Source organism: Gymnogyps californianus, chromosome 5 (genome assembly GCF_018139145.2).
Source record: "Gymnogyps californianus isolate 813 chromosome 5, ASM1813914v2, whole genome shotgun sequence".
NCBI lineage: Eukaryota > Metazoa > Chordata > Aves > Accipitriformes > Cathartidae > Gymnogyps > Gymnogyps californianus.
Window position 1 is genome coordinate 62,362,323 of NC_059475.1, and position 13,704 is coordinate 62,376,026.

General features: G+C 39.7%; 1 protein-coding gene across 1 annotated transcript in view; it reads right to left on the reverse strand.

The window, feature by feature from the left end:
• JAG2 (jagged canonical Notch ligand 2) overlaps positions 1 to 13,704 on the reverse strand; it is a 72,580-nt gene that overhangs the window by 44,789 nt on the left and 14,087 nt on the right. Inside the window, 1 exon segment of the mRNA XM_050898166.1 lies at positions 697 to 751. Within this exon segment, the coding sequence (XP_050754123.1) occupies positions 697 to 751 (55 nt within the window).

Consider the following 13,704-nt stretch of genomic DNA (forward strand, 5'->3'; position numbering starts at 1 on the left):
CATTAAGACAGGTTTCTAAACCATTACCAAAGAGTAGGTTCAAGCTGGAGTCCTACTTTAGCAACAATACGGCAACCAGCACCTTCGTATGATTTTGAAATATTTATACAATAATCTTGGTTTTCCTTCAGATCAATAGTCCTGCTCTGATACTGAGTATTAGCATTTACAGACCAGAAATGCAAGGTAACTTTCAGTACTTAAGGAGAAGCAACCGGAGAAGGAATCATACCATGATTTAGAACGCTTTCATCAAAAACATCAAGCATGGTTTCTTTCTGGGGAGCAAGAATGCTTATTTGTTTACCTGATCATGAGAAGTATTGCACAACATGGTTATGGGTAAACTGAGGAGAATTTAAAGTGCAACTCTACAGCACAGACAATTTTCCTTTTAAAAAAATGGGCCTACCACGATTTTTAAACATTATTTAAAGCTAATTATTAAGAGTCATGTATTACAACCTTCACTTACTACTGTTCATTCTTTTTCCTATCACTAACAATTTTTCACAGTTCCTAACCCAATATCCAGTGCTTGGATTTGTACATGCCATTTACTCACATAGCAGGCTTGCGTTCAGATTGATTTGGAGGGATAGCTAATTGCAGCTGCATACCATTTCCCGCCCTCTCCAATCTGTGTACATACTGCACAGAGTAAGTGAAAACTGCAAGTTTCACATAAGTACTCACCAGCTTTTGTATCGTTATCCCAATCCCATGCTTCTATTATTAATGTGAACGATCTCTGAAAAGAAACAAGACATCAGTTAGTAATAAAAAACTAGTGTTACACATCAGACATAGTGATTTGGAATAAGCAGATATTGCTGCTACAAGAAAGCCAACTGAAAGCAGTTAAAAATTTCACTTCTCTGCTGTCATGTGAAAGCCCTCGAAGGCATCTTCTCAAAAGCATGAAATATAACAACATTAAAAATTGTGGGGCAAAGCACGCTAACAACAAAACAAAAACATCCACACACACACACCAAGGACTGAATTATTATTATTCTTCTCTTCCCACTGCATCTAATTCTCAGCTTTGCTTAGCCACAGAAATCCTTTTCAGAAGCAGCCCTAAAATGTTCGAATAAAGTGAGGGGTTCTGAACATTGGGAAACAGCTAGGATATTTAAAACCTAAGCAACTGAAGACCAAAAAAAAATGAATAAAATCAGAGCCATCCTTTAGGAAGTGCACTAAAGAGCAGTCTATATAACAGATCTGTTTGCTGTTTTCTAGAAAAACATCTTTAAAGAAGAAACACACAAGATCCACCCTGCATCTATCAAGAACTTAAGACTTCTTTCTCATAAAAGATGTAGTGTAAAAAATGGACCTGCAAGAGACATGGCAGAAACATAAGTGTTAAAGGAAGCATACTTGGTAGTATACTTTCCCCTGAGGAAAGAGGAAAAGCATGATTTCGGACAGTTTTAAAATGATTTGTAAAAAACATGACGGCTTTACTTTACTAAAACAAGGCTTCAGGCATTTTTCTTGGTTTTATGACCAAATACGTAGGATAGATGTTGATATTCAAATACTAAACTTATTTAGGAAAAAGTTACCTTTTGCATACATGTAATGTTTACCTGTTTTGAGTTTAACAAGAGTAGCTGTCAAACCCTTCAGCTTTGATAGTTTTCAACTTGTCCAAGTTAACACTCAGATTCTCACATACATTTAAAACCAAAGAAAAAACCTCCAAGAACAGAAAGAGTTATTGCACCACTACCCTAAAACCCTCATGTATACATCTTTGTGCTTAGAGGTAAGCCACACCAAAAACTGAAACTCGTTAAATACAGCAGAGCCAAGCCTTAATGTGCACAGAATTCACAGGCTAATGATCTATGAATTTACATGGACCTGGGGATGTTCAGCCAAGAAATTAAGAGCACCATCTTAGGGAGAGGATTATGTAAGAATTCAGCTATCTTTCGTAGGGTGCTGAGGACCATTTTACTGTTACATCAAGAGATGTACATTTTTACTTTGAGATAGCTCGTTCTTTGTATGCCCCTTGCCTCCCCACCAAGGAGGGTTGATCATAACACTGAAATCTCTCAATTTTAGAACAGCAGCAGCAAGAAGAAAGATCAGTGCAGCACCATAAGCAGAAGGGCTCTTTGCCTGAGGTCCTTCATGACTACAGCAAGGGATCAGTCTATTCAGATATGCACTTAACTGAGTGCGTATTTTTCTATTGCTTAGTTACATTAACATATAAAGCACAAACTATGTCTTTGAAAAACATCTTTCTTCTCTAGCATATGTCTGAAGCTGAAAGTACAGAAGATGATTTTCCATTATTGAAACAGATAAAGGTTTAGTGGTAAATAGTTAGATTACACTCAAGGAAGGAGGGAAAAAGGAAGCTCAGCAGTGACTACATTGGACAGAGGCATACTTGAGCTTGAACTGCCTTTGGATATCAGCTGAGAAAGTAAAGGCCTCTACTTCTGAGGTATGACAACACAGCACAACTCAACTCCACAAATTTTTTTTTAAAACAAATGTTAGTGGAGCATTTCACTAGCTTCACCCTCCAACTCCCTGCTCTCCCCTACCCCCTCAATCTCTGCATTTAGGGAAGCAGGATAGGATCCTACTGTATTCTGAAAACACTACCTGCCACCCCTCTCCTAAACAGCTATCTGAAAAATAAATGTAGAGTGAATAGTATCAGAAAATAAGTACTATATAGTATTGTCCTAATGTTATCTTCTGGCAATTGCAAGTCTCCTTATTTTGCATCAAAATTAAGTGTTAGCCTAGGCAGAATTCTGCAAACCAGTGCATGACCCAAAACTCTGTTATCCACCTCTCCCGCTTTTAACAACTGATCTTCTAACATTTCCCTCAGTTTTCCTGTGTTCCATTGATTTGTATTAGAAGTACAAAATAGTGCTCAACTGCTTGCAGATGTCCACTTACTCATCTTATGTAAGTGCTAGTCTTCCCTACTGCAAATTGGCTGTTACATCTGACTGCCCACACAGGCTAAGGTAGAAAAAAAAAAATTAAGCTGGACTTGCTGTCTTAGGAAACAGATTGGTCAACTATGCCTTCCCGTCATTCCACTTGAAAGCAGATTTGTATCTTTGCCTAGGATGCTAGGGAATTTTTGTGGGTAGAGTTCCACACAATGCACTGTTCCAGCATGCTTATGCTGGAAGTTGTGAACGGGGATAAAGAGGCATTCTACCAATTTTAAGATGCTTAAAATAAGGAGTCCCATAGCTCTGGTGGCAAATCTGACCATCTAAGCTGGCATAGACTCTGGAGTTGAAAATATTTGTCTACTACCTTATAGAAACTTAATAGTAGATTACAAGCAACTATGACTGGTGCACAGCTCTTCTTCCAAGATGTGGAACAACTGAATTTCTGGCCAAGTAACTGACCTCTGCAGCCTGCGCAGCTCGTGCTGCCTCCTGGTGGCAGGCCGGGCAAGGATGTGGCTCTGCAAGCCCCAGGTTGCACAGGCCTGGTCTCAGGCATTTGCTTGCACCGTCCTCCGACTGGTGACCATCAAGAACTATAAGCCTATCTATAAAAAGCTTAAAGAACATACACAACAAAGACAAGACACAGACTATTAAATCCTTTTGCCTACTGGCATCCCATAGCCTCAGTTTCCCCATGTCTACTTATGGGCTAACAGGCTAGCAACTTGGCCATTTACACATGAGCAAGCATATGGAGTGTAACATTTTAGGAAGGCTTGTAGTCACACTTGCAGGAGATTAGAGATGTTATTCAAATGGCAGTAAACAGTATTGACAGACAAATACTTATTTACTGGAAGATCAGTTTCAGCTGGGACAGTTCTCAGTTGTGCAACTTCCTGCTTTCTACTGACAGTTACACAGTCACCCTTCAAAAACCCCTAACAGACACAGTAAGAATGTAACCAGAAGAGAAACTGATTTTTGTGGCTATTCTACCTCTAGAGAAGACAGTTAAGGTTACCAACCCAACTTGTCATCTCTTCCTCACCTCCAGCTAGTCAATAACTTTAAAGAGAAATTCCTCTCCGTGGTAGCATGATGGATCGTCATGTTACAATTACTACACCTCAAAACAGGAAATGGATCCTTAATCTACTGGTTCACAAAACCCCTCTCCTCCACCACAAGTATCAAGTCTTGCACTAGATCTGCTTAAATTCTTTTGAATTTTGCACTTCACTTTAAAACAACAGCTGAAAACTTACAAAGAAGCATCTGTGTTACTGAATATGTTCATGGTACGCTGCACTGAGAGCTTCCCAGTTATTGCTCAACTATCAGAAACATCTGACTATCAAAAACATTTATTAGTGGAAATTTTAATATCCATACACTCACCCATACTGTAACCCTGCCCAATAACCAGAGTAAGAGCTACAGGCTGAATAACACTAATGGATATAAATTCTGAAGAATATTTTTAGCTTACATAGTAGACATACTCATTTTATAAAAGCTCTACCATTAGCTTGCATTAGTCATGTCCGTACTCTTCGACAGAAAGTCTAACACAGACTACCCATCACATCATCTGCTAGCACCAGCTGCAAGTAACTTCTGTAGCACAGATACCTACACCAGACAATGTCTTTCTTAAATTGCGCTTAGTGAAAACAATTACAGAACTTGCATTAATTTAGCTCTTGTCCAGAATCTAAGGTCTACCCATACTGCAAATCTTTAAACCTCTCACATCATCCAGCGGTGTACTGGCTCTTTGATGTATCTTTAATAAGAACAGGCTAGCTTAAAAGCTATTTAAAGTAAGAAGTTCTCCACAGAGGCTATTGATATGTGTGTTCAAGTTCCTGCATAAATCTAACAGAAAACTCCATAGTTTTCTAACAAGTATCCTAAGAATGCCCCAAATTCACGAGTCTTTTACGCATAATACACACACACCACCACACCCGCTTCTTTTCTAACTTGCACAGAGCTCTTAGCTGTAGGCTGATGACTAGCACCTCACAACAGGAGGACATGCACATTCCAGTCTGTTCTTATATATAAGAAAAGCTTTGTGAAGTAGTATCTGTTGTTCATTTCAACTAGTACTAGCAAAATATTTCAAAAATATTTTAAAAGTGACCATGACACAGATTGGAGTGGGAGGGGATGGGGGTGAACATACAGCACTGCAAATACGCTTGATTCTACTGACTTTGGTGTCTAGGTTTATCTTCTGGAAAGGATTAAACACAAGACAGCATTTGTGCTCATCAAAAACCACAAGACGTTAAAGGCTACAAGTCAGAGGAGCACCAGCACACTTCTGCAGAAGAGTACGGCTTTATGAAAGAACCATTTGTAGGAGTTAACTAAATAGATATACCAAGTCATTTGGAAAAGATACAAATTAAGCCTGTTCATCCTGGTGATGCTGCTTCAGTTGTGTTTTTTCTCAGGATTGGTGTTGACAAAAGCAACTTCAAAGCATTATTCCACTGTTTACGCTAAACAAAACACTCCCCATACTACCCCAGCAACCTCCTTTCTGGGGAGGGGGAAACAAGACCTGTAATATTGGTTTGGCATTGTCTTTCATGAACTATTACTATTACCTTGATATTTGCAAATCAACATTCAAAAGGTGAGGTTTTTTTGGCAAACCAGACATGTCAGACTTTTCATCCCAAGAAAGATGATCAATCTGCTGACAGCACTTTCAGTCAGGTATAGAACTTATATTCTCCAACTCGAAGTCTGAAAAACCCAAAAAGTGAAGGTTGAGCTGAAATCAATACTTGATGTTTTCTGCATCAGTAACATGCTATTGTCTATTAAGATACTTTCATTCTAACCGACAAAGAATTATCAATTTCATGTGAATAAAAGGACTGACTGGAGTTTCTACAGGAAAAAACCTCAGAAGAAATCAGGAATCGGCTATGAAGTAGAAAAAAAAAAAAGTGTGGCTCCTAAACAAACCCAGAGCCCACCTTATCTTCCTGTTCCAGAGTCACATAGTAAACGCAGGGTCTCATCACCAGTCAATACTGTTTCCTTTCAAACCTCAATCAAGGATAGGCAACATTTGTATTCGAAGATTTCAACTGTAAAAACAGGTCAAACAACAGCGGCATATCACTATTCTTATTACTGGTCTAATTTTTGTAAATTTTGGAATAAATCATCACCAATATTTCTTGCAACCAAGTCCATTACATCTTGCTCAGCACAGCCAACTCTCATACTTGCTTTCCTAAGAAACTTCTAGACAAGTGAGGCAAGTACAGGTCTGTGGGTTTTCCCCCCCCTTTTTTTTCCTCAGCACCTCTCCCCCTCCCCCAAGGAGCCTGCTTGCCATGGAAAAAGCTGACTTCAAGGCAAGCATATTCCATTTCCTTCCCCAGGAGCTCTGCAGCAAGTTCTTACAACTTCCTCATGAATAACCCAAAAGTGCAAAGGGAGTAAGGAAGAAATGAAGAAAGATTCTGAGGAGGTCCAGGACTCATCTTCAACACAGGTTTAAGGGCATACAGATGGAACAAGCCTGCAGGTTGATCTTCTAGAAGCAGACATTATAAAGCCATAAAGGAGACCTTTACTGAAGGAATAAATGTTCCCCATTTCGGGGGGTGTGTGTGTGCTGTTTTTTGAAAATTGAAGGATATTTCAGCCACACTTGCATGCAAGAACTTGTGTGCTGAATGCAGAGGCCATTCCACCACACAAAATCATAAAGATGCCCATCCTCTAAACCATCATTTTTCATCCGAGAAGCAAGCACCACTGGCATAGCAAGTCCTAAACAAAAGCCTTCCCTTTGGAAACCAGGGCCAAACAATCCCATTTTGTTAGGAGTGCTGTGGAAGGCTGGGTTAGACTACTGCAAACATCAGCAGCAGATAGCAGAAAGCAGTTGAGCAAGTTGAAGCCTTCTATTTGAGAGCAATTACTGCAGTTAGACTCCCCTTGGCCCAGTCACAAAAGCAGGATGATGTTTACAAACTTTGGAGCCCTACTGTTGTGTGAGGGGAACTCTTTGTGAATTAGCCCCACCTGACAATCTTTAGGAAGTCTACAAAACTGCAGGGAGAGGGGGGTATTTTTTGCCATGGTTAACAGCCAACAGGCTGATATCTCCACCTACATGAGTTTGAACACTTCATTCCACTCCTCCCCCAAACTAAGCAAAGTCAAAACTGAAGGGGTGTGTATGTGTGTACGCATATGGGGGTGGCAGGGGGAAATCTAGATGTCTAGACTATTAAGACTCATTTCATTGCAAAAGGAGCACAAATAAAAACAACAAGTGAATAAGTCAGAGTCAGTCTTGGAGTTAATACATCAAATTTAAAACCCAGGTAAAGACTCACCTCCAGTTAAAGAAAATTACCCAGCAACTAGGTGGAAGAATCCTACCAACAACCAGCTGCATGCATCTAAAAGATAAAACAACTTCAAGGAGGAACTCAAAGGGGTATTACAACACCTATTTGGCAGTGCCCAGCGCTTTGTGAAACAGGAGTGTATTGTGCTTCTCGCCAAGGTGATCAAACTACTAGATCATTACATACCTTACCAGATGATGTATCTGTAAGAAAATCTTCAAGTGAAGGTTTGAAGATACTCTGATCCTGCTGCAATGGCAGAATGCAACAGGAGTTTCTCGATATGAGGGGGTCTTGATATATTATGGGACAGCAAACATTGTAGCTCTGGAGTTCTAAAGATCACCTGAAGTCACATATTAACTTTAGCTAATGCCTGTAGAAACAATGACCCGTTTTCAGGTAGCTCACAAGAGGCCAAAATGCCATGTCTCCGACTAGAGCTCCCCAAGGGAGAACATTAATGCAGTCACCTCAGACCACATACAGAGCAAAGAGAAAGCTCTCTGGAGATCCACCTACATATGAGAAGCTAAACCATCGGAAGAAAAACTCCACAAGCTTCTCGTAACTTAGCATCCTAGACAGAAACTCAAAGCAAATCTCAGCCAATTCAACCTTGTGACAAATGACGTTTTAGAGACAGAGTATTTGTTCCCAATACCTTAGTACTGGCCTTGACCTTTGATAGCACCCTCTGTCACACAGCTGCTGCAGACAGAGCAGCAGCATCCTTGAGTAAATAGGAAGCATGCACCTCACTAACAGTTTTCACAGTGCCAGAAGCAAGTCATTAGCTTCTTATTTAGAAAAACTGCAGCAGATCTGACCCAGCAGTAGTCATATCAGGACTTATCTGAAGAAAAGCAGATCTGCTAGCTGCTCTCAGCTCACAGGACACTAAAGGTTCTAGAAGAGCCTGTCTCTATTTTAAAGCAGTGCCTTTCACCCTTACACACATAGCCGCAATGCTAGTCCTGCGGAATAGAAGTAATTCCTGCCTCTGCTTTTTATAGCTATCTGCTATTCATCCCCACCCTACTCCATCCCCCCTCCCCTGATTCCAGCATATACGCATCTCTGCTGTACTCAGGGAGATTAAGTTCCAACTCTGAAGTCCAAGCTGTCAACTGTGGTCACTTAAATTTGAACAAACACCATAGGATTGGCTTCTAAATCATTTATTTTCCTTATACTTCCAGAACTAAACAAACAAACAAAAAAGCATCAGTGAAAACTTAAGTACTCAGGTACAAAGGCTCCTGTGAGAACTTGCCTTTGCTGAGATTTTCCAGCAAGAAATAAGAATATCGACATTTAATACCAATCCAAGCTACCGGCTACCACATTTACCAGTTTTGTTGAAACACTTCTATTTTACTGCAAATGCCTTCTGCCTATGCCATCTCTAGGCACCTCCTGTGTACAAGTGTCAACAAAAGTACTGGTTTATAGAACTAATCAATACATCAAGGGTGACAGATTTTTTTTTTTCCTGCCAACTGGCTGAGCAAGCATAATGCTCATGAAAAAAATAATCAATTTAATCTTAGGTGAATGATCAGTAACTACAATTTTATTCTAGTGACTAGAATAGTGGCATTCTAGGAGGTCTTGAAACCAGTTCTTAGACTAACATATACACAGTTTAATTTTACCAACGATTTCTTTCTCTTTCCACTTTAAGAATTCTTTGTACCAACTGTCATAATGGGAGCACAGTATTTCAAGTTTTGTCATTTAAACTTCCAACCTTGCTGAATGTAAACACATTTTCAGAGAGCCTCATATAATCCTGAGTTGACACTTGCGACTTTGTTCTTCTGTGCAAATTTGTATTGATAAGCAAAGTTTCACAAAATAAGTCTTGTGACTTGCCAATTCCATGAACAGCCACTCCTTCAATCCACGAAAGCCAGCCTGTTTCTAGCTAAGTGAATTCCCTTCAAAGGCTCAACACAAGTTCTTTGATCAATAGATCTGCTTCCCACTCTCATCCATGTCTTGGCTACTTAATATTCAGAAGTCCATTGGAAAGTGCACCTTGGCTAGAAGGGGAGGCCAGAAAACACGGGGGAAAACAAGGAAAAAGACATTCAGTGTTATGCCACTGTGTGATTCTGTAACTGAAGATGGAGGGGAGCAGTGTGGTTCTCCTGTTCTCCCCCTCCCAAGAGATGGGATGAATAGCATCCCCCGAGAGGGGGATGTTAGAAATCAAAGGTCCAGAGAAAAGCAACAAGAAGGAACAAAGAACCAAACAATTTCCTTGAGAAGAATGAAAGAGCTGGTCAAAACTCCTCAGCCTGGAAGAGAGACAACTGGAGTACGTGACAGAAGTCTACAAAGCTACAAAAGGCCCTGGAGATGGTTAGGGATAGGTCATTCATTTTCTTGTTCTTGACAAGAATTGGAGGGTATCAAATTAAGCTAACAGGAGCCATGGTCAGAAGAAAAGAAGTAAGATAACATGGCACTTCATGCAAAGCTTGGCAAAATGTTACACAGGTTGCCTAAGGGCAAAGCGGTTTTAAGAGCTTTACGGGTTCAAGGGCAGACTGGCACAAATGCTTAGGAGAGATCAATGACAACTAGTAAAGAAAGTTCCTGAACTCTCAGGAAGCTTGGGAGAATGAAAAGAAATTTTCCATATCCTTGCGCTTAGACTTCCATGAACATTTGCTTATGTTCCCTGAACTCTGGTTTCAGTATGGGTGCTGTTCTGAAGCAAGTATTCCACTTTTTCTGATGGTTGATATTAAAAGAAGAGACTACCAAAAAAAATTTACTCTGTAGAATCTTGCATGCCTGAGCCATTAGTATCTACCCCAGGGTAATCAAAATCATGACCAAGGAATGTTAAAGGAAAAAAAGGGAAGCCAGGAGGGAAAGGAAAAAAAAAAAAAGGTTCTGAATTAGATTTATAATTATACCTCAGAACTCCTCTTTGAGAGCCGTGACAGAAGAAGTCATAATTGAAATCTAATCAAGATTCTCATTTCTGCAATTCTGACGTCACATGAAATAAAGTAATTGCAAAATCACCAAACCATGTAATGCAACACATGCATGGCAAGCCACGTACCCATTGCAGTAGATGCAACAAATGCTATTCAGAAAAAAGACAAGCTGAGCTATAGCTATTAACTGGGAGATCTTACTATTTGGAATAAAAGTTTAGAGGACTATAGGCTTCTGAAACTTCTCTGAAGAAAATGTAATCCAGACAGTCTTTTAAGAGTGATTAAGTCAGGTGACACAAAGCAGAACATACTGTCGTTCAAGGCAAGATAAGAGAAATGCACAAATACAGCAAGCATTTATCATTTATTAGCTTACTGAAGATTGACAACTGTCAAGTGAAATACTAAGCTTATTGATTTTATAGCGATTTTTTGCACAAGAGTTTGTCACCACATTTGTGATAAAAATCCTGGTTTAACTGTATGAAAACCAGTATTTGTCTTGGGGAAGACTAAACTAAGGTTTACACAGAAAAGTAACTGAAATAATTAGGCAATTTATCTCCAAACTTCAGTTATTCTATTTACAGCAATCCCTACTGGCATCTATGTGACATAGATGAAGGCTGGTGCTATTCCTAGTTACTCTTACTCGATGAAGAAAGTGATTCTGCACTGTCTATATATGTTGCTGAGCCAAGTATCACAGTTCCAGACAGACATGTTCTTCCACACTAGCTGAAGTGCAAGCAAGAAACGCCTCCCCCATTAAAAGCTGGATCTCTCAGTCACTCAGGAAGCTGTCTCTCCAAGAAGGAACAAAACAGCTTTCAAAACATCACCTACGTTCTCCAGGGGGAATGAGGAGAAGAATAGAATAGGAAGGGTGAAAATTAGGTTAGCATGACTGGCACAAAAGCTGTGAAGGCAAGAGCATCTGTGACAGTCTGGAAATACCAGCTAACAAGAAGAAGTGTTAGAACTTTAAAGCTGGAAAGGAAAAAATAAAAAAAGTCAGATTTACTGCAGAAGTTTCCCTAACTTGACTGAACCACCTCAAATGTAACACTGCTATCTGTAAAACCTATCTTCAAATATGGTAAGGAATCCTTGTCATTACTCAAGATCCCAGACACAAGCTACAGGAAGATCTAGTCTCTTCAGAGCAAGCCAGACTGATTGCCTAGATTTCTAACAGATGCTCCTAGATATTCTGCATGGATACCTGGAGTACTCCTGATAAAGGCAAACAGTAGATATATCCGCTTAGCCCTTTGGATCTGCCTCAGTAGCTATGCACCTGACAGTCACTATAGGCTCAGTCCAGGGCTCAGACAACACAGATTCAGAATTTGAGCCGAGATCAGAATCCTTAGTGACCTCAGGAAATACATCTTAGACCAAAAGGAACAGGGGTGGGAAAGCAGGAATTAAGACATCACAAGCCTTTTGGAGCCATACCTATTGAGGTAAACCTATTTCAGGTAAACTTTTTGATTTGAACTTTTGCACATTGTCCAGTAGGGAAAAAATGCCTTAAACATTTTGGTCAGTACCCACAGAAGACCTTCTCCTTCAGGTCTCTAACAAGTCATGGGAAAAGACTTCCAGAAACTTAATACCATTCAACAACCCAATAAAACTGCTTTTCTTCTACGTAAAGGAAGCCCACCACACCACACACATTCCAATCTACAACAAAAAGCATGGCAGATTTTGCCTGCATCTTGGAGGTGATCCTTAGATCTGCTGGACAGAGGCCTAGCGTCCCACAAAGTTTTAGGCACATGGAAAACAGGCCTTAAAAAGGACAGCTTCTCCCAACTGCCAGCTCTTCCACAGTTGCCTGAGCACTGCAATGCTCTGTTCATACGTGACCACTGTGGAAGAACAACTGACACTATAAAGAAGGATGATATGTACACTAAGTAAAATCCACCTGAAAACGCAGTCTTAAGAAACTGTCCTGCTCGTCACTTAGCTTTGTGTCAATAGCCGATCAGAGCTAGTGAAGAGCGCAGAACATGAAAGAGCTAATGCAACCAGCCAATACCAGTGCTCAGAAGCAGCATTAGTCATCCTTCCTACTGCCACAGCTCCCCTCTGCTAGTTAGTTTACCTAAACACATCTATATACCCTAAACCTTTACGCAATCTGATTAAAAGTTAACTGATCTTTAAATATCCTTTGATATAGGTGTCAATATGCCTGTTCCGATGAGGTTTTCTGGAAAGCAAACTGAGATATAAAGTAGCATCAGCAAACTTTCCTTCTATACCTTAGAAGAAATCAGATAGTAGAAAAACCAGCCAATTACCAAAACAAAACTACTTTAAATATAACAGCTACCAAAACAATAGAATTTGGTATGCTATACTACAACCATACAAAAAGAAGAGACAACATCCTACTAATTTACCTGAGGGTAGTCAAACAAGTGCCTCAGTTTGTATTGTACCCGTCTCTCAGATGGGAGAACCTAGTGTAACCTCCCCAGATTTTGTTTCTCTTTTTGACAGTTCTAGAGCAGAAGCAGCAGGAAGGAAAATGAAATTAACCCCATGTGCATCAACCCTGCAAACCTGCTAGAACCTCAAGTAATAGCCTTCCCTTCCATCCTATTTAGGGAGAACATAGGGTGTTGATTTTTAATTGAGATTAGAAATTGAGATTATGTCAGAAGTTATATACAAGAGAAAAGTACCAATTCCAGCAAACGTTTCTCTGCTAGCATCCGATTTTAGTGAACAAAGAAAAGTCAGAAACCTACCAGAAAACACTGTTTTAGACAGAGGGTCACAGGATTAAGTTTCAATAGACATTCTGCCTAATCATTATATAAAAGGAAATAAACTATTTACATCTTAGATATTTTCATGACTTCACAGCTATTAAGATACAGTCCTCTCCACCACAGCTGGAGCTAGCACTAGCAGTTTGCAGAAATCCACTGAGTTAATCCAATAGCAAAGAACAGAAGAAAGCATTGATGAAATTAGAGAACAGAAAAAAGCCTTTTAGAAAGAGACGTGTACAAGTACAATACCATGCAGACAGTTGGGTACCATCTTAACATCATTTTATTAGATTTAAGCCAAAGCTTTCAGCCTTTCTACCACCTTTGAACTGTTTCAGACAAACTTGATATTACCCAAGTATCCATGTCCTACTCCTTTCCGAAAGTTTTGGAAGAAGTCCAAGATAAATTAAGCCCATTATATGTACACTTTCTTGTTGCATTAATGGAAGTGTAACTAGATTGTCTCTTTTGAAGTGTATGTAACAACCATGAAGACCCATTAATGGTTAGTGCAAGACTTGTTTTATGCTAATATTTAGAATTCAAAGATGAACTAGTAATTAATACTGCTCTTCCCCTCCTC